The sequence below is a fragment of the Protopterus annectens genome, chromosome 16.part0, assembly GCF_019279795.1.
Source record: "Protopterus annectens isolate FY-2018-M chromosome 16.part0, PAN1.0, whole genome shotgun sequence".
NCBI classification, from domain to species: Eukaryota; Metazoa; Chordata; order Ceratodontiformes; family Protopteridae; genus Protopterus; species Protopterus annectens.
The window spans coordinates 522,639,041-522,664,504 of record NC_056750.1 but is presented as its reverse complement, the minus strand read 5'-3'; the positions used below and the strand labels follow the sequence as shown (position 1 = coordinate 522,664,504).

The following is a 25,464-nucleotide window of genomic DNA, read 5'->3' as shown; positions in this document are numbered from 1 at the left end:
TTCCCTTCACAAGAGGACAAGGAAGCAGGATTCTTCTGATGAAAAGGTTTCCTCAGATGGGGAATCTTTTGCCTATTCCACACAAATTCCATCACCTCTAGAGTATGCTTTTCTTGAAGAGGAATCTACTAGTCCAAAATTTCCTGTTGAGGAGATTACTTTTGGGGATACTATTGCTAAGATGTAGGAGTACTTCAAGTGGGACTGCTCCCAAGTTTCTGATATACAAAAGAGATACTATGAGCTCCTACAAATGGAGTCTCCTTCACCATCTGCTGCACCTCCAGTTTTACCTGGTTTACTGGATGACTTTTCCTCAGCATCTCAGGCTCCTCATTCTCAGCCCCCATCTGTTGACCCTTTGGTGCTCTTAGTGGCTTCAGATAAGCCTTCACAATTACTGTCCACCATTAAACTGCTTCCCTCTGATAAGGAAGGCAGAACAATGGAAAGACTGGGAAAGAATGTCTATACCTCTGCTACCCTTGCCTTTTGTGCTATTAATTACCAAACTCATATAACTAGATATGGTTTGGCCCTCCTGTCCAAGGCTACTCAAGCCATTTCTGACCTTCCAGATTCTGAGGAGAAAACTTCTCCCTTGTCTTTGTTACGGGCTTCCTATCAGGTGGCTTGCCATTCTTTCAAGTGGAGCTATGATGCAACAGAATCTTCATCTAGGGCTGCTGCTTCAGGATCTGTATTGAGGAGGTATTCCTGGCTAAGGCTTCAACCACTGCCAGATGACATAAAAGATAAGATGATGGATGCTCCTTTAGACAACAATGGCTTGTTTGGTACTGATGCTGCTGAATTGTTCAAGTCTTTGCAGAAAAAAGGCAAGGAGTTACAGGACTCAAAACATCTTTTGGTTTCACCTGTGCCTAAGTTCCAAAGGAATTACCCTTCCAAGCCAGCCTTTATTTGGAGACAATCCTGACAAACCAGGTAGTATCTGACTATTACTTGTCCCTTAGCCTCATTCCTCTTTTGCTCCATCTGTCTCTCTCTCTTCCCGTTTGGTCAAGCATTACCCAAGACTCATAAGTTCTTTCAGTAATTAAAAAAAGGGCATTTTTTGGTTAGGAAATCCCTTCCTCCCTTCATGGCCACTCCTCAACCACTTCAGAAACAGTTACATTTATTCTCGGAGGTAATCACGAGCTGTTAAATCATGGAATTATTCTACAGGTTCCACAGGTTTCTGGTTTCCAGAAAGGAGGGTCCTTAAAGACCCATTCTGGATCTTTCACCCTTAAATACTTTAAATACTTTTCTGAAGATTCCTTCCTTTTGCATGCTATCTCTACAGGCTTTACCTTTACTTCTTTCTCAGATTTTCATGGCCTCTCTGGATATCAAGGATGCCTGCCTTCACGTACCTATTCATCCCCTTTACAGGAACTTTTTATGTATCTCTGTTGCGTCTTGGTATTTTCAGTTCTCTATTTTGCCCTTTAGCCTTTCTACTGCCCCAAGGGTATTTACAAATTCCTAGCTCTTGTGATTGCTTTTTGCAGGCTTCAAGGCATCCAAGTTTTTCCTTACCTGGACAAGCTCCTGTTTCAAGCATTTTCTCCAAAGACCTTACTGCAAAGCCTCCAGTTTGCAATTACTCTTTTGCATCATCTGGGTTCACAGTAAACTTCAAAAAGTCATTTCTAACACCCCCTATTCAAGATCACATTTTCCTAGGATGCAGGATTCAGATAGTGCCTATGCTGGCATCCCTGCCTGTGTCAAAGGCCTTGATTCTCATTGCCTTCTTCCAAAATCTTATTCCTCTGACCTATGTCACAGCCAGAGAGTTTCTGAGTCTTCTGGGATTTATGGTATCCACCATCTCGATGTTACCTTTAACCAAACTCCACATGAGAAAATGTCAGTAATTCCTGAAATCAAGTCTGGCAACAACATGCGCATCCCCTAGAATTTGTAGTTCCTCTTCTTCCTTGTCTAAAGAAGGAGCTTCAATGGTGGATTCAGCAGTTGTCTCTGAACCCAGGCCTTCCCTTTTATCCACCTCTTCCATCTCAAGAACTGCACACAGACACCTCAGAGGTAGGTTGGGGAGCAGACTTTGCCACAATGAGAGTGCAGGGGGTCTGGTGTCCTCTTCAGCAAAAGGAGCACATCAACAAAGAGATGAGAGCACTCCTGTTGGCTCTTCAAGCCTTCCATCCTCTTTTTTTCTCCAGGTCCTCTCAAAGTGTTTACAGACAACACCACAGATCTTTTGAGATGTAAACAAAAGGGCAAAGGGGGAGGGGGCAAAATCTTACCTTCTCTGCAGGCTTGCTCTCATGGTATGGGAGCGTGTGGTTCAGCATCATGTGACTCTTCAGGCAGTTTATATTCCCTCAGGTCAAAGTTATGGGGCAAACACTCAGGCCATTGACTCAATCCCATGAATGGATTCTTCACAGGGATGTGTTTCTGGACATTGTCCACAAGTGGGGTACTCCTCAAATATATCTTTTTGCCTCTGCTCTGAGCAAACAACTTCCTCAATTATTTACCAGAGTCCCAAACCCTCTCATTTGAAATGTGGGCACCCTCTCTTTCTCTTAGAAGGGGATGCTTCTATATCCGTCCCCCACTTCCTCTCATTCCAAAAGTTCTGTTCAAGATTCAATAGGACAAACCCAAACTCTTGCTGGTGACTACCTTTTGGCCAAGGGAGCATTGATTCCCTCTTCTTCTGAATTTAGCCAAGGATGATCATCACAAGTTACCTTACAGGGTGGTTCTACTCACACAAGACAAAGGGTCTCTAATCCACCACCACCTGTCCACTCTTCAACTGACTCTGTGGGTGATAGTTTTTTGATTCCTTATAGACACCTTTTCTCTGAGGAGATGCTTAGGGTTCTGCAGGAGGCCAGGAAACCCAATACTAGGAAATCCTATATATGCAAATGGAGGAGGTTTTCTGTCCTGGTGTCTTTCACATAACTTGGTTCCACTCTCAGTAGATGTTCATGTGGTGTGAATTGCTCAGTGCTGGGTTGGCTTATTCATCTGTCAAGTCATACTTATCAGCTATCTCTGCTTGTCTGCCTTTATCTCATCCTTTAGCTTCTAGGTTTGAAGCTAAACAAATTCTAAAAGGCATCTTTCAAATTAGCCTCCCAGGAAGCCTGCTCCTCCTCCCTGGGATCTTAATTTTATTTTGGAGAAACTGACTCTGGCTCCTTTTGAGCCTGTGGCTTCAGCTTCCTTGCAACATTGCTCTTGGAAGACTTTTTTGTTATTAGCTCTTATTTCAGCCAGATGGGTGTCTGAGCTTCAAGCCCTTATGGCTTGCCCTCCTTTTTTATTTTCATAAGGACAGGGTGTCCTTGCATACTAATCCTTCTTTTATACCCAAGGTGTTGAATGAGTTGTCACTTAATCAATCTGTTCATTTACCAACTTTTTTCCCTTTTCCACAATCTCCCACCAAGAAGGTACTACATACCTTGGACATGCATAGACATCTCAGATTTTATTTGGAAAAGACTAAAGCTATCAGGAAGTCTTATCAGCTTTGTTACTTTTTCATCCCAGGTCTTTTGGATTGGCTGTTTCCAAGCAGACTTTTTTTTCTTGGATTTCTAAAGCTTTTTCGTTTTGTTATATTTTTCATGGTAAGACACTTCCTTTCTCTGTTAAAGCTCACTCTACTAGAGCTGTGGCTTCTTCCTGTACTTCTTTCAAGGGCTGGACACTAACTCCATTCCTGAGACCACTACCTGGACATCAGTGCATACTTTTGCCAAACACTACAAGTTGGATGGACTTTCCCGACCTAAAGCTAGGTTTGCTAGGACAATCGTTCATGGCTTTCTAGAGAGCTCTATGGGTACTTCCTCCTCCCAGGTTTCTTCCTGAGGTTTGGCACTCTCCCTCATGTTACGAATACTGCAACAATAGAATAGAAGGACAAAATGTAGTTGTGTAAAATCTTACCAAAGCAATAGATGTCCTTCTCTTCACTGTTGCAGTATTCAAATCCTCCTTCCTATCCTCTGGTCCTTTTTTTCATTTTGGATGCACTGTTAACCTCTTCTTTCCTTTGGACTCGCATTCCTACAGGGGCATTCAGTTCTGAAGGTGGTGCTTTTATGACCTACGTACACAAGGAGCATACATGCGATGTGGGTAATAGGCTTTGGTATATTGGCTGGACGTTGGGCCACCCTAGGTGGGGAATCCCTCATGTTAAGAATATTGCAACAATGAAGAGAAGGACATCTATCATTATGGTAAGATTTTACGCAACTATACTTTCTTCCCAAAAGGACTCCATTAGGAAGATATACAAGAGCAAATGGAAAGATATTCTGTTTGGGCCAATGAAAGGCACCTAGACCCTTTTTCGGCACCCATCTTTCCTTGATACTACTAAGGTGTTCTGCAGCTTGGGAATCTGTTCCAAAGGTTGAAGCGAATGAAAATAGATAACACTGAATGCAAAAGTTACGTACCTACCATAACAATAGATCTGTGTTGTCTCATTTTCATCCTGTTCAACATTCCTTCCTCCTTCTCTCACTTCCATTATTATCACCGACAGCATCTGGTGACTGGACAAACCTTACCTAAGAACCCTGTCTGTTAAAATTTCTGTTTTGTACCTTACAGTGGCAATAACATGTCCCCCAACTGCATCACCTACAGGTTTTTCAGTCATAGGATGGAAACAGTATTTTAGGAATAAGCCAGAAGGCTTGATTTGAGGTATTTTAATAGAGAGGAAGGAATTATGAGTAGGGGTGAGTCAGAGCCTCAGATCCACAGCTTTAGAAGAAGGTGGCAAGATTTGATCCAATTGGATATAACAACCCAAATATTGAATTGGAAGGAAATGAGACAACACAAATCTATCATTATGGTAAGAACATAACCTTCATTTTCCTAGCATTGACGATTTCAAGGCTGTATCTTCCCTCACTCAGTTAGCATGAAAGCTCTGAAGGGCATGGTGCCCAAACCATTCTTTTTCTTCAACTCTAATTAATGGTTTGAGCACATGGAAGATTCCCTTGAGGTTTGGCAGCTGGCCAGCTATTTCCTGTTCAGGTTATGTATAGCTGAGGCTATTGTAGCAGTGATTGTTCGAACATCTACTGTTATATAAAATTTACTTACACCACTGTATTTTTTTTTCATTTTTATCGTTAGTTATTTGTAAGCGTAACTGTGTATCTTTTTCACTTTTTTGTGCACATTCCCATTCATTATTTTTGAGAGTGCAGTATCCCAGTATGTTACTTGCTTTATAATTTTTATTTGTTTACCCATTACCCACTGATATTTTTATATCAGATCAGTATTTGTTCTGAATGAAGTGAGTCATTATATTTCAGGTTGATCTTTAGCACATTTCCTAACATACTCAGCTAAGGCAGAGATACATAAGCTGTGCATGAGTGGTTCAAATTTGTTTAGTATACATCATAAAAAACCCTCAATAGCTCATAGTTAAGACACCCATCTAGCCTGTAATCCCAGTGGTTTCTGTAGTAGTGATATAAGCTACAGTATTTCATTAAGAATTTATTTTTCAGCAGATTATTCAGGGCTTAATTATTACCATCTTTCATTGTGTACCTCTTGTAGGTGGCATAAGAAATGAAATATCGCAAGTATAGTACTAGTTTGTACCAATATATAGTAAGTTCTGTTCTGGTAAGATGGAGAAGAAAATAAAATTTGTAAATAAGTACTATAATGTCTAGTGTACCCACTACTGACATGGTTAAATAAAACAAGTGGGTGTAGCACAGAACAAGATGCTGCTGTAGCAGTCAAAGATAAAGAGAGTGCCTGTAGGATATGTAGAAAAAGCACCACGGTGGGTGTAATTCCAGTTTATAATGAAGTGGTGGGCAATTCATAGGTATAGAATGTGGTGGAATAAGATGATTAGTAATTCAGTTCATTTATATTGTCAATTGCTTAGATAATCAAAATAATACAAAGAGAGCAGAATAAAACCAATTGACCCACATTATAGGTTCATAGGTAGGTACTAGGCTATCGGCCCAAAGGCCTACGTAAGCCTAGCCAACAAGGTTCCCTGGCTTATGCCACCCAATAAAGTTATTTTCCTGTGCCACTATCGAGCAGAGACACAGAAGTGATCCCCGGGGTGTATTTCCTGTTTCCCCATCCACTCATCAAGATTTTTCTTGAAGAGTGCTAATGAAGAACTTTGCTTGACATAGATGGGTAGCCTGTTCCAGAGTATGGAATGTCTCTGGGACAGGAATCTATCCCTCCAGCAAGTCCTGTTTATTGTGGAGACAAGGTTTAGGTCCCTAGAGTGTGTAGCTCGGCAGGATTGGGATTTCTTTAGGTGTAGCATGTCCAACAGCTCTGGGTTTGATATAGCTTTGTATGTTAGTCAGAGATCACCTCAGAGTAGGCTATATGCTACGGAGTAAAGCTGGAGTTTTTTGAGGCGGTCAGTGTAGGGCATTTGTTTGAGGCCAATAATCCTCTTTGTGAGGTACTTTTGTGTCCTTTCCAGCTGCTGCAGATGTCTTGTGAGGTACATTCCAAAAGGGGTGTTGTACTCGATAATGGATCTAATGAGTGTCGAGTATAGGGGAACAATGACCTCTTTTTTCCTGGATGAGAACCCTTTTATGATGAGGTGTGCCACATAGAAGGACTTCCTGACTACTGTGGCGATGTGACTATCAGAGACACTACTGTCCACCTGGGTCCCAAGGTCTCTTATCACACATTCGGTGTTAAGTAGATTGCTGCCTATGTGGTAGTTCATGGGTACAGAGTTTTTACCAAAGGGGATGACACTGCACTTTTTGGCATTGAGCTTGAGGCCATGGCTCTGATGCCAGGCATCTGTCTCAGCGAGGCCCTTCTGTAGGATGTCCACATCATTTGGGGACTTGACTATGGCTCCTAGTTTGCAGTCATCTGCGAACTTCATTAGCCAGAGGCCTTGTGTGTTAGCCTGTACTTCAGAGAAGTAGATACCAAACAGGAGATGTCCCAGGACGGAACCCTGTGTTACTCCACTTGTCACTGCTTTGAGGTCAGATTTGGAGTCTGCAACTTTTACAGTGTGGGTTCTGTCAGTGAGCCAGCTGGCAACCCATCTTGTGATGTAGAGATTTATACCTAGTTTAGTGAGTTTAGCTATAATTCCAGAATGGGGGATGGTGTTGAAAGCCTTGGTGAGGTCAGGATAGACTGTGTGAACCACCTTACCCTCATTTACGGCTTTGGTGACTGCCTCAAATAAGTCGATCAGGTTCAGGAGGCATGATCTGCCTTTCACAAACCCAAAGTGGGTGGGATCCATAGTTTGGAGGTTACCAATGTCTTTGTTTATGAGTTCCATGATGATACGTTCCTTGGCCTTGCAGACCAGGCTAGTCAGGCTAATAGGTGAATAGTTCCCAGGATCAGTGGTGGCTCCACCTTTGTGGAGTGGGATAACTGTTGCTGTGCTCCATTCAGTGGGCGCAAAGCCTGATGCAAGGCTATTATTGAACATGGTGCTTAAGTGGGGAGCCAGTTTGTTCTGAATTTCGTGTAAAACGCAGCCTGGGATGTTGCCCGGTCCCATGGATGCTGTGTTTTTGGTTTTAGAGAGTGCAGATTTTACCTGCGTAGTTGTGATTACAGGGACTCTGCATTCTTCCTGTATATATATGGGCCCTTTAGGGGTTGGGGTGTTAAAGTTAGCACTGAACCTATCTGCCATTATATTGGCAATATCAGTTGGTTCTGTAATTTTCGTGCTGTTGTGCTGTAACTCAGAGCAGATCTGGGTGTTGCCGTTGAGATTCTTGACATAGCTATAGAATGCTTTGTGGTTGTCCTTAGAATTAGTGGTGATTTTGCTTTCGTAGCTAGCTTTGGAGGATCTTATAAGGGATCTCAGCTTCTTACTGAGGCTGACCAGGGAGCTCCTCCACTCATAGGATTTTATTCTATTTTGCAACAGTTTCTTCCTTCTGTTGTACAGTTTGTTTATGGCAGGGGACCACCAGATTGGCTTCCTTTTTTTGAAGGATAGCATCTTGGTTCTGTTTGGGATAGCACGATCCATGCACTCGTGTAAGTGCTTATAGAGTGCATTTGTGTAGGATTCAGCAGTTGTAACTGTATTGTCCATCTGCATGGGTGTCATGAAGTTCACCACTTCTGTTTTAATAAGCATGAAGTTGGCTTTGGAGAACTTTTTTACCGTGGTTTCCTTGATGAGGGGTGGGGGCGGGATGTGGATATCAAGAGTGATTAGCTTATGGTTGGATCGGACCAGCGAAGAGTTGACTTCAGGTGTGGAACACCGGTCACTCATGTTGGTAATGACTAGGTCTAGGATATTGTTGCCCCTGGTGGGGGTGTGGATAAGTTGATCCAGGGCATTGGAGTTTATGAATTCCAGAAAGCGTTGAGCTAAGGAGTTGGTACACGAGTAGTTTTCCTCGTTAATGGTGGGGTAGTTGAAGTCGCCCATTATTAGGGTGTTTGGTTGAACCCTAATATTTTCCAGTACATCAGGAAAAGAGGAGTGGGAATCCTGGGGCATGGTGGGGGATCTGTAGCAAGCCACAATTTGGATTGCAGTTTTGCCCAGAGTTAGTCGCACTTGGATAACCTTGGATGCATTATGCTGAGCAACTAGCCTGGAGGTGGATATCCTTAATGAATATGGACACACCTCCGCCTTTGGTGTTTCGGTCCAGGTTACATGGCCGAAAAGTGTGGTATGAGTTATAGCCTGGTAGTGCAGGGGTGCTCTCTGGGGCCTTGAACCAGGTCTCAGTCACTGCACAGATGTCTATGTTCTCCATTAATTTTGAAAATGGTGAAAGGTAAGTGGAGGCTTACAGAAATGCTTTACACTGGACACAGTGAAGTAGAACTTTATTATGCCTTTCTAACTGTATATAAGTCACTAGGTAGGAACAAAAAATGTTTCAAGTTCCAACACACCGAAAGTATAAAACTTCAGTGGCTAAGGGCAATATTAATTATACCTTTTTTAATAGTATTATTATCAGTAGGAAAGTATGACTGGCAATCCAACAGCAAAAGTGTAGACATCAATTATAATGTAAGGGGTGACATAATTACTGTTATGATTAAATTGCCAAAGTTAAATTTAAATCCCAGTATATCATGGTCTAAGCAGACCATGGATGCCTGTAAAATGATATTGTACTGCTGTACTAGAGTTTTTTATATTGTGTTGACAGGGCAAGTACTACCCAAGTGTATATCTATATCTACAGCAGTGAAGTGTCAGTATAGTGAGTCTGTGTATTTAAACAGAAAAAAACAACCATGCTCAATAGTGTTAAGATGTACTGACACACATTGTAACATCTTCATGTCACACGTGTCAGTGTGCAGTGAGATATGCTAATAACTTCTCACAAGAACAGTACTATTTCTCCTTTCAGAAAAAAGTCCCCCCACCACATAACCACCAATCAGCTAAACAGAGAGAAAGAATATGAAACAACAACTGTTTTAAAAATAATAAAATTAAATTAAATCACACACTCAAGTAGCATGGTGCTTGTGAAGTCAACTAGTCAAACAGCTACACATCAGAGACAGATGATAGGGTTATGCTGTTTATACTTAGTTTATGCCAAGCCTTAATTGTTATTTTGCTTTGATTTTAAGAGACTCTATTGTAATTTCTGTAGATGAAAATTGGGTGCAGAATGTTGCAGCAAGACGTTCTTAGTTAAATGCAAACACATCCAGCCAGTTCTGTAGCTGCACTGGCAGCCTGGATACTACAAGACAGCCTTTAATTTAGATACCATAATATTTACTATTCTGCAAAGCACTGTGTCATCTGATATTTTTTTTTCCATTGAAGAACACCTTATAGTATCTACAAGTATGCTCTACCACAAGGGAGACAGCTTTTGCCACGACCACACTGCATTTTTGAAAAAGTGTGCAATCTCTCAGTGGAAACTTTCACAAAAGACATGAATACTTAACTATGCAATGGATACTCATGCCATTTTAGTTGTGGACTGGTAAGCGTAGTGAGTGAGATGTTCCACGATGTTTCTTCCATAAGTGAAAATTTCACAAATATCAAAATCAGGCAAAGCTGTTAACTTTACTCAGGCAAAATGCAATTAGTCGCAATCATAAATACAGTGCCTACAATGTCTTGTCCCAGACATCTGGAAAAAAGCATTCATTTACCCCTTCCACAAAGGTGACACTGCAAACTTTCGACCCATAGCAAGTCTCTCACCCTTTTCTGAAATACTGAAAAAATGCATCCATTTTCCACACCATCCTCTTCTCTAAACTATCCACCCTCCACATTTCCCCATCTACCCTAAAATGGTTCGATAGCAATCCACCAAATGGCAACAATCTTACTCTCCCTTCCTCAATACTTCCACAGGGGTACCCCAAGGCTCCATACTTGGTCCTCTCTTATTTTGCATCTTTATTAACAACTTCCACTCCACTCTCCCACAATGTTCAGTAATCCAGTATGCTAACAACTCTACAATAATATGCAGTGCAAATTCCAGCTCTGAACTCCAGCAAATCACCCAGAATACCCACACCTGTACTGAATCTCGGATGCTTAACAATCATCTTGCCCTAAATCTGAAAAAAAAATAGTACTTTTTACCCCTAAGAAAAACACTCTTCTAGATAAAAAAACTCTTCACTATAAAAGCCCAAGACAATACCACTATAGAAGTTGTCCCACACACTAAATTACTAGGCATTATTATAGATGAAAACATTAACTTTGACCTACACATAAACAATAGCATCAGAAACATACACCAAAACCTTGGTATGCTCTACAGGCATCAACAATTTCTTAGGCTCTCTACTAGACATTCCCTTGCAACCACCTTTTTATTAACCTCTTTCCTTTATGGTGCCACTCTCCTCACTAATATCCAAAATTCTACAAAATCTACACTTGATATGTGTTACAACAGAATAGCCAAATTTGCCACCAAGGCCAAATTCTTGTCCCACCACTGTAACTCACTGAAACAATTAGGCTGGCTGGCACTCCCCCACCATCTCTCATTCATCCTACTAACTACAGTGCACAAAATAATCTACAGACTCAGACTGTCCTGCTCTCTTGACTCTACTTGTCAAATACTAACCCAGCAGGCAACTAAGATCTGAAAATCATCTACTTCTAAAAGTAGAAAAGCCCACCTTACCTGCTGGTCAACTCCTCTACTCCTTCACTGTCGCCAAAATATGGAACTCATTTTCACCTTCTTTAAGAAGCACAGGCAGCACCACCACCTTCAAACAAATGCAGAAATATCTCAACTCTTCCTAGCTATGTTCCTGCTCTATAAGCTAACCTCTTCCTTCTCCTTATATGAAAACTAAACTCCTATGCTTTTTGCTACTACTGACTGATGATATTTTCTCCATATTTTTTCATCACTTGTTGATACTGGTACAATAATGCTGATTCATATATTTGTGTGTATACCTGTCTGATTTAATTCATCTGGCATCCAGTTAAATTCCTGCTTTTATGTATATATTCTGTAGATATTACTGTAATCAAAGCAACTAAATTCCTGCTTTTATGTATGTATTCTGTATATATTACTATAATCACTGTGTAACACTGTTTCTACTGCTGTACCAATTAATGTTTAACTTTTTCTGTATCTATGTTCTTGTAGGAGCTTTTCTTCCTGGGGCCTCCACTGAAAATGGGCTCTTTTAGGCCCAGTGGACTTTCCCGGTAAACAAGTGTAATAAAATAAAATAAATAAATTTGACCATTCTCAGTAGTCTTACTGGTTTTGTAAATAGATATTTCTTTGCTGCTTTTACTTGAGGTCTATCACAGTATTGAACTTCAAAAAAGCCTTCAGAATGAAAAGGCTGCTTTTTCATACAATTGTTTGGAGACCAGCACACCTACATGATTAGCAAAACATAAATAAGTAAATGTATTCTTCAATGAGGCTTTAAACTAACATTCCTTAAGAGATTTTTTGTAAATATGTAGTATGCCACAGGGTCAGAATAGAGTCATGAGTTATATATTTTGTGTATGTGTGTGTGTGTGTGTGTGTCTGTCTCTGGATGTATGCTTTATAGAACTAAATAATTTATCCGTAAAGAATTTTTTTTAGTTCAGAGAGGCACAGTCAGGACTGTTATGCAGCCCTGCAGTATGTGATAGTGATATGTTACTTGTACTGTATATGCTAGAGTGTGTAGAGCAGATTCACTTCAGAAGCTCGAAATACTGAAATCTAGAATTTCAGTATCTTGAACCCAAGAAGTCGAATCCACAAAACAACGAAAAGTAAAAACCGCGAAATTCAAAACCTCGAATACCGGAAGTTTTGAATTTCGCAGTTTTACTACACACGCATGCGCACGCACGCAGACATACACACACACACACACACACACACACACACACACACACACACACACACATTCACTCTACTACATGAAAGCAGGGGGCAAACCCCCCATGTGGGGGGCTGTGCCCCCCACACCCCCCTACTTAAATATTCTCACTCCGAGGTTGCCCTACATACAAGCACACACAAAACACCACCACACAAGCTACTTTCTCTTTGCACACACACACACACACACACACACACACACACACACACACACACACACACACACATCACAGCAACAAAACACACTGACACACACCACAGCCCCTACCCAAACCCCTTAACACACAGATACACACACACACACACACACACACACACACACACACACACACACACACACTTACCTGAATACATGACCATAGTGGAACTTTAGAAGTGCAAAATTCAAAACCTCCAGTATTCGAGGTTTTGAATTTTGCGCTTTTAAACTTTTGCTATTATGTGGATTCAGCTTCTTGGGCTCGAAATACTGAAATTCGACATTTCAGTATTTCGAGCTTCTGAAGGGAACCAGTGTAGGGCAATGTGGTAAGGCACAGCTGTACATGTGGGTGCTATTTTGACTTAATGATACAAGAAAACTGGGTAGAATGTGCTGTGCAGTGATATGAAAAGAACATTATACTGCCACAGAAAGTAAAGAATCTGTTATAGTAAGAAGCAATAGTAGTTCATTGAGAAATAAAAACACAGAGATGGCCACTTGGTGCAACTAAATTGACAACCTTCCTAACTTGTGGTTAAGTTGCAGTGTCATGTCAACCAGTGCCATACTTTTTACTGGCTGGTTTGCTAACAAAGGAGTAAAGAGTATTTTTACAGCCAGCAACCAATGTTTGAAGGTAAGCTCAGATCATCAGCCAGATGGCATAAGGTGAAGCAGATGGTAGTTTCTTCTCCTACTCTCCCCAGCTGCTCCAGTGATGAAGCCGCTAATTGATCTGGAATCATTTGGATTGCAGTCAATTGTCCACTCCTCTGCACCTCAGAACCAGGGCCTTTCTTTCCATTTTCACTCTTAGTTAAGTACTATCACACACATTTTTCTTCCTGTCTTTCTCTTTTATCATCCTGCTTTTCATCTAATTGCTTATTTTTTCCCTTAACTGAAGGGTTGTTATTCAGCCTGTACATGGCACCAGACCTAAATTGTTTCAAGCATCCCTGCAAATACAAATGCATCTCCATCTGTCACCACCCTCCCTTTCACAGCCATGTTAAGAAATTAGTCAGTTTTATTTGGTAGTCTGTAGGTACAGGGCTCAAGTTTGCAACACTAGTAATCCACTCCTTAAGTGTCAGTTGTTAATGTGCAGTTCTGGGGTTAGTCTTAGGAAGAGTGAAACTGCTCTAACTTTGGAATTTATCCTTTCCCCAAGACAGTGCAATCTCAATAATGTTATATTGTTGAGATTACACTGTATATGTTGTGGAAAAGCTCACCCAGACTCTGCCACAGCTTGCTGTGAGGGAAATGTTAGTTTGCTTTTGATTTCTTGTACTTTGTATTACTTTATTGCATTTTTCTATTTTGTATACTGTGATTTGTTTTCTTTATACCGTGTTTTACTTGTATTCTGCTTTTTATTGCATATTAAAACTTGAAAAAAAAAAGTCCACAGTCCTGTCTCTTGAGTCAGGCAGAATTTTCCCACCCTCTCACTCTGTCAGTGTTGTGTTTTTAAACACCACTGTCTTTCTAGTTGCCTGCCCCTTATGTTAATTTGACCATATATCTCCTTCACTCTCTCCTTTCACTGGATGGTGTGAGTAATTTTTGAAATCACTCCCATTCAACTATTTAAATTTATTGACCATCCCACTGTATTCCATAGTAACAGAATACAAAAGTGCCCACCCCCTTTCAGTCTATTTTGCTGTTTTAAAAATAGTGGCTTTTCACTTAGACAGCTAAAACTTAAGTTACCCACTTTTATATCTAACTGCTTAGTCTACACTGCGGTGTCTATGATAAACCATTTTTTCATCTTACCTTTAAACATCTATTGCAAGAACACTGGTTATTGGAGAGACCACATTATCCCTCTCAGTAGTCATCTTGGGATTAGTGCTTCTGTTTTCTTGTGGTGAGAGAAGGAGTACAGGGACATCATTTCCTGGAGATTACTGATCACCAGAAAGCCTAATACCTGCTTTATAGGTGACGGCTTAAAATCTGTGCTTGCATTCTGGTCATGGTGAGAGAAGGAGCAGAGTGCATTGATTCCTGATTGTTTCTGGTTGGAGAGTGAGTGTCAGTGCTTAACATTCCTGATTGGTCTGGTTGCTATTCTAGGCATCTGCCAGAAAAAGGCTATAAGCCTACAAGACCCTTGCATCATCTGGGACAAGACTGCGGCTCACGAAACAACCTGCTCCCTGCTTCTCTTCTTGGGATTGGTGCTAATATTTTTCTTTTGGTGAGAGAAGAAGCAAAGGAGCATTGTTTCCCAACAGACTGAAGCTGTGGTGAGACCAACATTAGTAATAGCCAGGCAGTAGCCATTCATGCAACTCCCTTCCTTTCATCATTCTTGACAAGCTAATTCTTTGTTTCAGTAAGAACTGCTTGATTTGTTTCTAATTTCAGAATATCTGCTTAAATACGTCATCCATAAATTCTCAGGGTCTATGCATTAATTTCTCCTCAGGTGTTTGGCAGTGATCTCTACAGACTCAAACACCTTGATTGGCATTTTTCCTGTAAAAGCACAATGGAAATTTCTCCAGTACCTAGTTGCACACTAGTTTGCAATGACAAGCACTGTCCACATATTTGCAAACCGGCTACTCCTGATAGTGATTGATATTCTCACTCAAACTGTCTGATCAATAAAAAAGGATCTGTTGCCATGGATATAACCTTTCCTACTGTCTCCGTTACCAGCTTGGTGGATATGGACAGCCTGAGGCAATGTAGAAATTGCTTCATGTTTACTGACAACCAGTTAATTCTCAAACAAACTGATATGGTATGTGAGACATCTATTTGCATAATGTCACTGGAGGAACAGCTCTCACATAAAAGTACTTCTAATGCCAATAAGGTTGTCAGTAGTATACATGCTGCAACCGTCATTCACAATTCATAGCAGACATATCAATCCACATATGCTGAGGCACTTACATGTACCCTTCTTAAACCACAACAAACTACTAAATGAAGTACACACAACAAATATTCTCGGCAGCCCCAAATGTGCTCTTTCAAAACAACACCCACATCAGCACATAGCACTACATCTCATAGAGCCTCTACCTCTAAACCCATAAGGCAAGCCACCACACAGTCCAACATTCTAGTCATTGGACACTCCATCATGAGACACACTGAGGTCACTCTCACCATGCTGAGTAAGGAGACAGTTATGGTCAGTTGCTTAACAGGGGCTGGGAGCCACCACATTAAGCGTGCACTCAGGTCATTGGACCACAATTTCCAATATGACTCAGTCATAGTCCATATGAGAGTAAATGACCTGAGACATACCTCCCTAGACTATATGAAGAGAGACATCATGGAGCTCTTGGAATATATGTCTCAGGCTGTTATGACCTTAGCATTGAGTAGCATTTTACCTTCTCCAAGGATGATGCCACAATACGAACAAAAGTTGTTTGATTTTAATAATTGGCTTAGTTTCTGGTGCCATTCTAAGGGGGTGCAATATTTGTCAGCATGGAAGGAGATGGTCAGCAGACCACACTGCTTTGCTAGAGATCGTCTGTAGCTCTCCCCTCCAGGCTTTCGGATATTAGCTAAAACATTGTCTTCCCACATAGTGCCTTTTTTAGGCAATAACAAACTGAAAGTATGTTTGACATAGTGAATCAAAACCAAGAAAATCTAAAGGTATTACTGCTCAATGCTGGAAGTCTAAACAAAAAACTCCTCTCCCTAGAAGTTCTGTTTACCTTAGAGAATGCAGAAGTCTGTGCAGTCACCGAGACATGGTTTAAAGCCACAGAGAGCACACCAACAGTGGAAGGTTATAATGCCTTCCACACATATAGGCCAGCTACTTCACAGGCAGGGAATAAAGGTGTAGGTATCTCTATTTACATCAAAAAATAAATATACTTCAAGGCTGGTCAAACAGGACAATGCACTTAAGCTGCTCCATGTTCAAATCACCATAGGTAAAATCCAATACCACTTCCATGCAAGCTATAGGTCCCCTTCTATGACCCAGGAAACCCATACCATGTATCTAAATGTATTAGAAACACTAAACATCCAACCCAATACCATATTCATGGTTGACTTTAATTACCCCACTATTAACTGATAATCCTATACGACACCAAACATACATGCACAGAGATTCCTGGATTTTGTAAACACAAACTCCCTGGACTAGATAGTCAGTCCACCAACCGGGGTGCAACCATACTGGATCTGGTCCTCACTAATATGGGAGACTGCTGCATAGCCCCTACTGTAATACCTTCCCTGGTAAGGTCAGACCATTCCTTTGAAGTAAAAATAAAACCTGGTCACCCAGCTAAACCTGGAATATTCAGGAACTATTCTATGGCTAACCTTCTGCTATTAAGTGACAACCTGGCAACATTTCAAGCCCCCATAAACCCTGAGAACACTGCTGCCTATGCAGAACTGTTCACAGAAACCCAGTAAAAGAATGTTAATAGCTGCATAGAGGCAGCTGTACCCACCAGGAAAAAGTACAGAACTAACTCAAAAAACAAGCCACCCTGGTTGAATCACAGAATCAGTAGGCTGCATAACAGAAGGAAGAAAACCATGGCAAAAATTAGGAGGTGCAGCACCCAGCAGGATAAAAGCACTCTCATCAAACTAAACAACTCAGAGGACAAATAAAGTCTACCAAAGCCAAATTTGAGGTAGGTTTGGCCTCCCAGGCCAAGGACAACCACAAAGTATTCTGTAGCTATGTCCGCATCCTCAAAGGCAATACACAATTGTGTGCAGAGCTCATTGTAAATGGAGCCACCTATACTGAGCCAGAAGATACAGCAAACCTCCTGGCTAATAAATTCAGCTCCAATTTTACCCCTCCCCCCACAACCTTCCCTCTGGAAATATCATCAAATACAACTCCTATTATCACTAGGGAACAGGTCCTTCTTGCTCTCTCTAAGACCAAGATCACTGCATCAATGGACCCAGACAATATCCCAGGATGCCTTCTAAATAGCATGAAACATGACCTGTCAGGGCCTCTGGAATTACTATTTCATTGTAGCTTCCAAACAGGCTTCATGTTTTATGCTTGGAAAAAGTCATCAGTCATCCCTCTACACAAAAGTGGACCATCTACAGATCCTGGAAACTACAGACCCATGCATCTCACTAGGCTTATATGTAAAGCCATGGAAAGAATTATCATGGAGATGATCAGTAGAGATATAGTAAACCTTCAGATACCAGACCCAACCCAGTTTGGTTTCATCTAGGGCAGATCATGCTTACTCAACCTGGTGGACTTCTTTGAGAAGGCCACCAAAACAATGAATGAAGGCAGAATTGTTCACACTGCGTACCTTGACCTGGCCAAGGCATTTGACACAATATCCTACTCCGGCATTGTTGACACACTCAGGAGGTTAGGTACAAACCCATATGTCACCCGGTGAATAGCCAACTGACTCACCAACAGGACCCAGGAAGTTAGAACTGGGGAGTCCACCTCTACAAAGAGGCCAGTCACAAGTGGAGCCCCTCAGGGGTCAGTCCTTGAACTGCTTCTTTTTGAAATTTACTTCTCAGAAGTCAGGGCCGATGTCAATAGTCTTTGGCTCACTAAATTTGCAGATGATTGCAAATTAAGAGCTGTCTTTGAATCTCACACTGACACAAATATTCTCCAGAAGGGGTTAACACAGACAAACAACTGATGTGAGAGCCATGGACTAAAACTAAATCCCAAAAACATATAATAGTATCCTTTGGGAAGTCATCCACACCTGGTAACTATCATATTGACAACACACCCCTTAGAGCTGACCCAGTAGTCAGGGACTTAGGGATACACATAGATGATAATCTAGCCTTTGACTATCACGTGTCTACAGTGGTGAGGAAATCATTCTATGTTGTGCAACTTATAAACAAAGGTATGACATCTAAGTCCAAGGAAGTCATTGTTCCACTGTATTTGGCATTCATCAGACCTGCCATTGAGTACAGTGCCCCCTTTGGTATGTACCTAACCAGGCATATCCAACAACTGGAACGTCCACAGAGGTTCCTCACTAAAAAAATACAGGGTGTAAGTAAAATGTTCTATGCATACTGCCTCAGGGCCCTTTCCCTGTATTCTGTCTTCTACAAGTTTTTGAGGGGAGGTCTATGCCTGGCATACAGGGCATTGTCAGACCCACTCCTGCATATTCACAAAACAAACAGTACCAGAATTACCCATTCTTAAAACTTAAACCTTGCCTGTGATATAAATAGGACCTGCTGGAGAGATAGGTATGTATCCCAGAGACTACCCCTTCTATTGAAGAGGCTTCCCATCAATGTGAAGCAGAGTTCCTCCCTAACCCAATTCAAGTGCAACTTGGACAATTGGATGGGAAAACAGAAATTCATCCCTGGTTTGGCACCTATGTCTCTAATGGACACAGGTAACCTGTAAATGGTTAATTTCCCAGACCCATGCATACACTTATCAAGGGTATCAGAACTTGTCAGAGATTTGGGATGCGTGGCTAGGCTTAAAAAGGTCGTTAGTTTAGTAAACACCTATGAACCTATATACAAAGCAGAAGGATGCATGGAGGATATCACTCCATACTGAGGAGTGCAGGCAGGCTTGCTACTTGCAAAAAATTGCTTTTGTTGATTTTCTTATCTCAACTGTAGATTGCTGTTCAATAACTGTAATGGACTATGATCAGTGTTTTGTGAACCTGTGACAATTCAGATAAGGTTACATTAGGAGCCAGGTTTATCTAACACACATTTCAAATGTTCACTGATAATGTTAGAAACTCGTAGCTCTATAAAGAGCCATGTAGGAGTTTGCATCCTGCATTTTTTTTACAGTACATGTTCCATATACTTTGCCTGTTTCCTGTAAGTAAGGACTTCATGAACTTCCGCAGCTGAAATCCAGCTGCACTGCCTAAAGTCTCACACCTGCATTTCACTCTCACCATGCATACTGCTGTCCAGATGTATAATACCATTCCAGCTAAAGGAAGGTCCACTTCCATAAGTTCCCCCACCAGTTCCTTTAGTAATACAGATCTAATCTGTTCAACCTCAGGAACTCACTGTTGAGTATCTGCAGTCCTCCTTCATAATATCCATTGTTATCACTGCATATGTGTCCCTTCCCTGTGATTACCTGTCCTTTCTTCCTTAAATTTATTTTATTAATATTTAAGGGAACAGTTTACCATGACTTCCTCAAGCTCTGTTTGCTCAATCTTGAGCTATTCATGTTATAGTTAGTTAAACTGTTTTCTCATCAAAGGTTAGCTTCTTACTGTAGTGATATGATATGACATGCTGTCATAATGAGTGCTGTTTTGTCAAGTTGAAGTTACCACAAAATGAGAATACATAATTAAGGGGAGTGTAAAGACTAAGCCTCCAGAATGGGCAAGGATGAGGGCTCTTATCCCCCTCTTGCAATAATGATTAATTTAGTGTTTGAGCCTTTCGTAAATTCCCGTTCTCTTGATTACATATGCATCAAGCTTCTTTGCACTTGGGATAATGCGCTTCATACAGAAACACACCCGCTTTTGTGTTTAGAGTTCATATATTTTGAGATAACTAACTGGGTCACAAATGTCTGTTTTTACTCAAGACTGTATTACAAAATTACAATTCTGTGTAAACAACCTTGTATCTAAAATATTGTGTAGGTGTTATTTTAAACACAGGTTGTAGCCTGACTTAAATTTTCAAGACTTGGATGACAGAAATCATTGTCTTCAATATACACAGCTGCAAAGATGCTTACTGCTGGTGACTAGATGACAAATAAAGAAAAGGAAGTGATGCTCTTTTGTTTTAGAAAAAAGCATATAAAGTGGCAGGTAGCATTTAGGCATGTTTGGGTTTCTGTGCGTGTGTTGTGAAATGTGTAATTACTAGTAATCAGCATGTTACGATGGAAGTGAGACAGCTCTTTAGAAGCATTTTTCTTTGGGTTTTCAAGGAGTTTCTGTTGTAGAAAGATTACTGTTTTATTTACCGATTTATTTATTTGTATTTGTTACTTCACTTGTTCGAATTTCCATATTGCTTTTGTCATTTGATAATATATAGTCTTAGACATAGTGTGAGGTTTATCTCGCTGCCAAGATATTTGTACTGGAAGAAATTTTCAGTGGAATAGCCTACTACTGGAAAAACATCTGTGAACCTGAACTTGTTAATGGTAACCTTTCTTAAGTGCCTAGAAGTATGAGAATTTTGTATTTAGAGTTGTGGACTGGAATTGTCCCTAATGGGAATTAGGTTATGAGTGAAGTCATCAAGTATGCAATGGTTAATTTTGATTAGAATACAAATAATTGAACAAGTTACCTGTGTAAAGAAAGAAATAAGACAATTGGTGAACAAGGCTAAAAATATTACAAATAAATGGATAATAGTGCTGGGCCTAGTACCAAGCCTTGAGGAACTCCTGAAATTTGAGGCTGGGGGTGAGAGATTTACATGGAATGCTTCTCATATAGAGCAGTATTGGAGGTATTATTGGAAACATTTCCAGCTAGAGAACTAAATCAGAGCTGCCTACCTCTGTATCAAAAACAACTACTGCCAGCTGTTAGTAGGGTTTACCACTACTGGTAACATTTATGAATCATAGGATGTGTTATTGTTTATGCATAGAATTATTGACTGATTTCATTTCCTCCTTATAGTCTTGAAGAGATGGTTTCAAAGATTAAAGCCACTGCTGAAGATGCTGTCAAAATGTCAAACATAACATACATGCTACTTTCAAATCTTCTTGAGGACAACAGTACAGAAGACTTTATTGATGAACTGGAAGATAAGTAAGTAATTCCTACTGGTGTATTACAGTATATTTTCACATAGTGAAACCCATACCAAATAAATATTCATGCACCATGCTTTGCATCCAGTATGTGTTCTCTGGCATGGCTATGCATTTTCTCAGCATAATCACACCAATTATTTAACACTGACTTGTGATGTTGTGATGATGATGATGATGATGATGATACTCTCAGTAGTCCAACATAGAACTGAAAATGGCCTTTCTGTGGCATACGACATGCAGTGTGGCATGTCATTCTTTCATTACCTTTCTGTACCAAATAAGTATGCAAGAAATTCCATATCAAATGTGACATGCAGGAAGTAATTGAAGGTAATTTATTTTTCTTTTTTCTGGCATTTGAAACTAATGGCTGAACTAAGGCCTAAAGCAGATGCCATATGCTGACCATCTAAAAAAAACTCCAGCTATACTCTGTGGCATATCGTTTACTCAGAGGTGATCTCTGCTTAACATACAAGGCCATGTCAAACCCTGAGCTTGTTGGACATGCTCCACTTAAAGAAATCCCAATCCCTCAGAGCCACACACTCCAGGGATCTAAACCTTGTCATCACAATGAACAAAACATGCTGGAGGGATAGATTCCTGACCCAGAGACTCCCCATACTCTGGAATAGACTGCCCATACATGTCAAGCCTCATTGGCCATCTTCAAAAGGAACCTTGATGATTGGATGGGAGATAGGAAATTCACCCCGGGGATCATGTCAGTCGCCCTGCTAGACAGGGGCCCAGAGAAGTAAATATTGTGGGAAGAAATATCCAGGGAATTGGAAATTGTTATGGCTAGGCTTGCATAGGCCCTAGGGCCGATAGCCTAGTACCAACCTATGAACCTATGAAATTCTGCCCTTTGTTAACTCATTAAATTATTTTTGGCTCCCTCCCAGAAGTTCAAGACCGGAAAATTTGAGATGCAGAAGTATAAAAAAAAAGCATGATTTCCCACAAATAACAGTGAATGCCAAAACTTCAGAAGTCACTATTGAATATTTCAATTGTTTTGGGAGGAGGCAAGCTCTCTTCACCTTCCTAGTTATATATATTGCCCCTAAGAAAAGGGAATACTCTGAGACCAGTAATTTCAGAGTTAATATATACTTTCCTGTAATCATGCTTAAATTCTTGCAGTTCTGAGGGTTGCATTTACAGTCCTTGAATGTATACAAGAAACCCTGCCTTTTGCAAGCTCTACTGACCACAAATGACTAAGAACACTGCTTTTTTCCGCAAATGACATAGTACAGCAAAAAATAGCAGAAAACAGAGATAATTTATTTTAATTATTCAGCACAAGGTCCTTGTGGAAGGTAACTTCTAGCAAATATAGTAATGTTAATCAGATGAAATTTGTTACAAATGTTTTATGGAGTAGCAGGTTTTCTACCAGTACTGTAAATGACAGTGAATAGTGGGTACTAAAATAATATATTGCACTGTTATTAACTTATATGTAAAGCATAACATTCTGTTCATACAGCAGACTCAGACTTTTTGTAGTAGCATCGAGCTTGGTTGCAGTTCATCTCTTTTCTGTCTTTGGCTCTGTATTCTCATTTCTGTGATAGAATTTAATGTTTTTTTAAGATGTATTGACATCCAGTAATGGTGGTACTTTTGCTCTTGTCACATTATGAATGTTAAAAATCATACTATCAAAATTTCATTATTTAGGTGGCATTAACATAGACTAGGTTATGCTATCTAATCGTGAAACCTCGGATCCATCACAGCCTTCCATAAACCTTTTCAGTCTCACACAGTTAATACTATAACCTACCAAACTTACCAGAACTGATAAACTTTTAATAGATGCGATATACTAAACTTGATATTAACCTCTTACAACAAACATAATCACACTGTAGGAACACTCTCAGATACTATTAGTGACCATCATCCCACCTATATTATATGGGCACAAACTAAACCATCAAAAGACACTAGGTTTACTATACTAAGTGCAAAAAAAAAAAAAACTTCTTTGAGACTACTTTTAGTTCCCACATCATCAACATTGTAACTGTCCCCTAAATACTACTGATGACACAGTTCATTACTTCAGTGTTATTAAAGTCAACAGACCCACTAAGAATGAAAGACTAAAAAGCTCATCAATCCCATGGCTAACCATAGAAACTAAGCAAGCCATGAATCAAAGAGACAACACCTGGACAGCTTTGAAGAAATTAAACAGTCAAATAGCATTTTCAAAATTGCAGAACACTTAGAAATAAAGAAAAAAAATTGATAAAACAAACAGCTTTTAGGTGCAGAGTGATAAAACCCTTGCTGCGTCCTAGGTGATCCATTTCTGAATAGCTGCATATGATCTGGAGGGGCATCAGGGGAGGATGGGAGTTGGTAGCCAATGTTATCTTGGTCATTCTATGTGGAGGGCGGTAGCCTAAGTTTACTTTAGTAAGCAGTGCATGAGCCTGGCGAACTCTACGCAGCATGAATGGTGAGATACTTTGTCTGGGGACTGTGCACATGTGGAAGCCCATACACACCAACAAAGGCAGCAACAATAACACTATCAAGACTGCCATGAAGTGGGGGAGTTAGGGCACACTCCCTGTCAGCAGTATGCTTATACACTAACATCCTCGAGCTTCTTGTCAGCTCTGGACTAGGATCAGGATGAGCACAGGAGAGGCTAAGCCAGGACCAGGAGATCTGGTGAATAAGAAAAGGAGCTGGTAGTAGTTGATGGTCAGCTGTGGGGAGGAAAAAAAAAAGATTATAAAAACAGAAAATAAATGCTGCTATTATAAACTGCAATCAACAAACTAGAAACCAAAACAGTTCTGGAATGCTATGAACAAATTACTGGCACCAGACAAAGAAAAGCACAACATAAGCCTATACCACATAAAACAAACTTTAACATAGCCTGTATTATGAACCCATAATTCATCAAAGCTGCCACCTAACAGCTACAACAACAATGCTATAGTGGAAATAACAGTGTTGACAACTAGGAACAAAATTCAAGCTATAAACCAATTTGCTCTTCCTGTCCTAACTTACAGTTTTGGAGTGACTGACTGTCCCCAAAACGTGTTACATAGAATAGATAGGAAAACAAGAAGGATGCTTCATGCTCACCAGATGATTTATAAAAAGTCAGTGTATACCAAGATTATATATTCCCTATTCCGAAGGTGGGATGGGCCTCCATGAAACTGATTACATGTATAGATCTGCAATAGTGGGACTCCACACACATCTGCTGACCTCACAACACCCAAATGTAGTGAAAGTTTTGAAACATGAGTAGAATAGATGTAAGATGACTCCTCTGTTTAATTTAGCAGAAGCATATAGGCATCAAGCAGGAATGGAAATCAAACCAGAAGTAGAAAATAATCAGGCAGCAACTAAATGTGCCAAAAAAAAAAAAAAAGAAAGAATATAAAGTGAAGGACCAGATGAGAAGGCAAGAAATGTGGAAAAAACATAAATATATTTGCAAAAACAAAAGAAAGAATCCCAGGATGCAAAAAACTCCCTTACCAGCCTCAGTAAGAAGCTGAGATCCCTCAAAAAATCCTCCAAAGCTAGTTACAAAAATAAAATTGCCAAAGATTCCAAAGACAACCACAAGGCATTCTATAGCTATGTCAAGAATCTAAATGGCAATGCTCAGATCTGCTCTAAGCTACAACAGAATGGAATTTAATATACTGATCCCAAGGATATTGCCAATATCCTGGCAGATCAATTCAGTGCAAACTTCACCACCCTCTCACCCCCTAAAGGGTCCATCTCAGTACTGAAAGATTGCCATATTCCAGTAATAATGGCCACACAGGTGAAGAAACGCACTCTCCAAAGCTAAGAATACAGCATCCATGGGACCAGATGACATCCCAGGCTATGTACTACATGAACTACAAAATGAACTGGCACCTCATCTAGGTGTCATGTTTAATCATAGCCTCATCTCAGGCTTCGTACCCACTGAGTGGCGCACAGCTACAGTT

At 40.4% G+C, this 25,464-nt stretch overlaps 1 protein-coding gene across 2 annotated transcripts in view; it reads left to right on the top strand.

The window, feature by feature from the left end:
- The window catches only part of LAMC3 (laminin subunit gamma 3), a 4,228,426-nt gene that overhangs the window by 3,634,666 nt on the left and 568,296 nt on the right, over window positions 1-25,464 (top strand). For both annotated transcript variants that reach the window (XM_044058389.1, XM_044058388.1), the window contains one exon: window positions 21,312-21,446. In XM_044058389.1, the coding sequence (XP_043914324.1) occupies window positions 21,312-21,446 (135 nt within the window). The remainder of the gene's footprint in view (window positions 1-21,311; window positions 21,447-25,464) is intronic.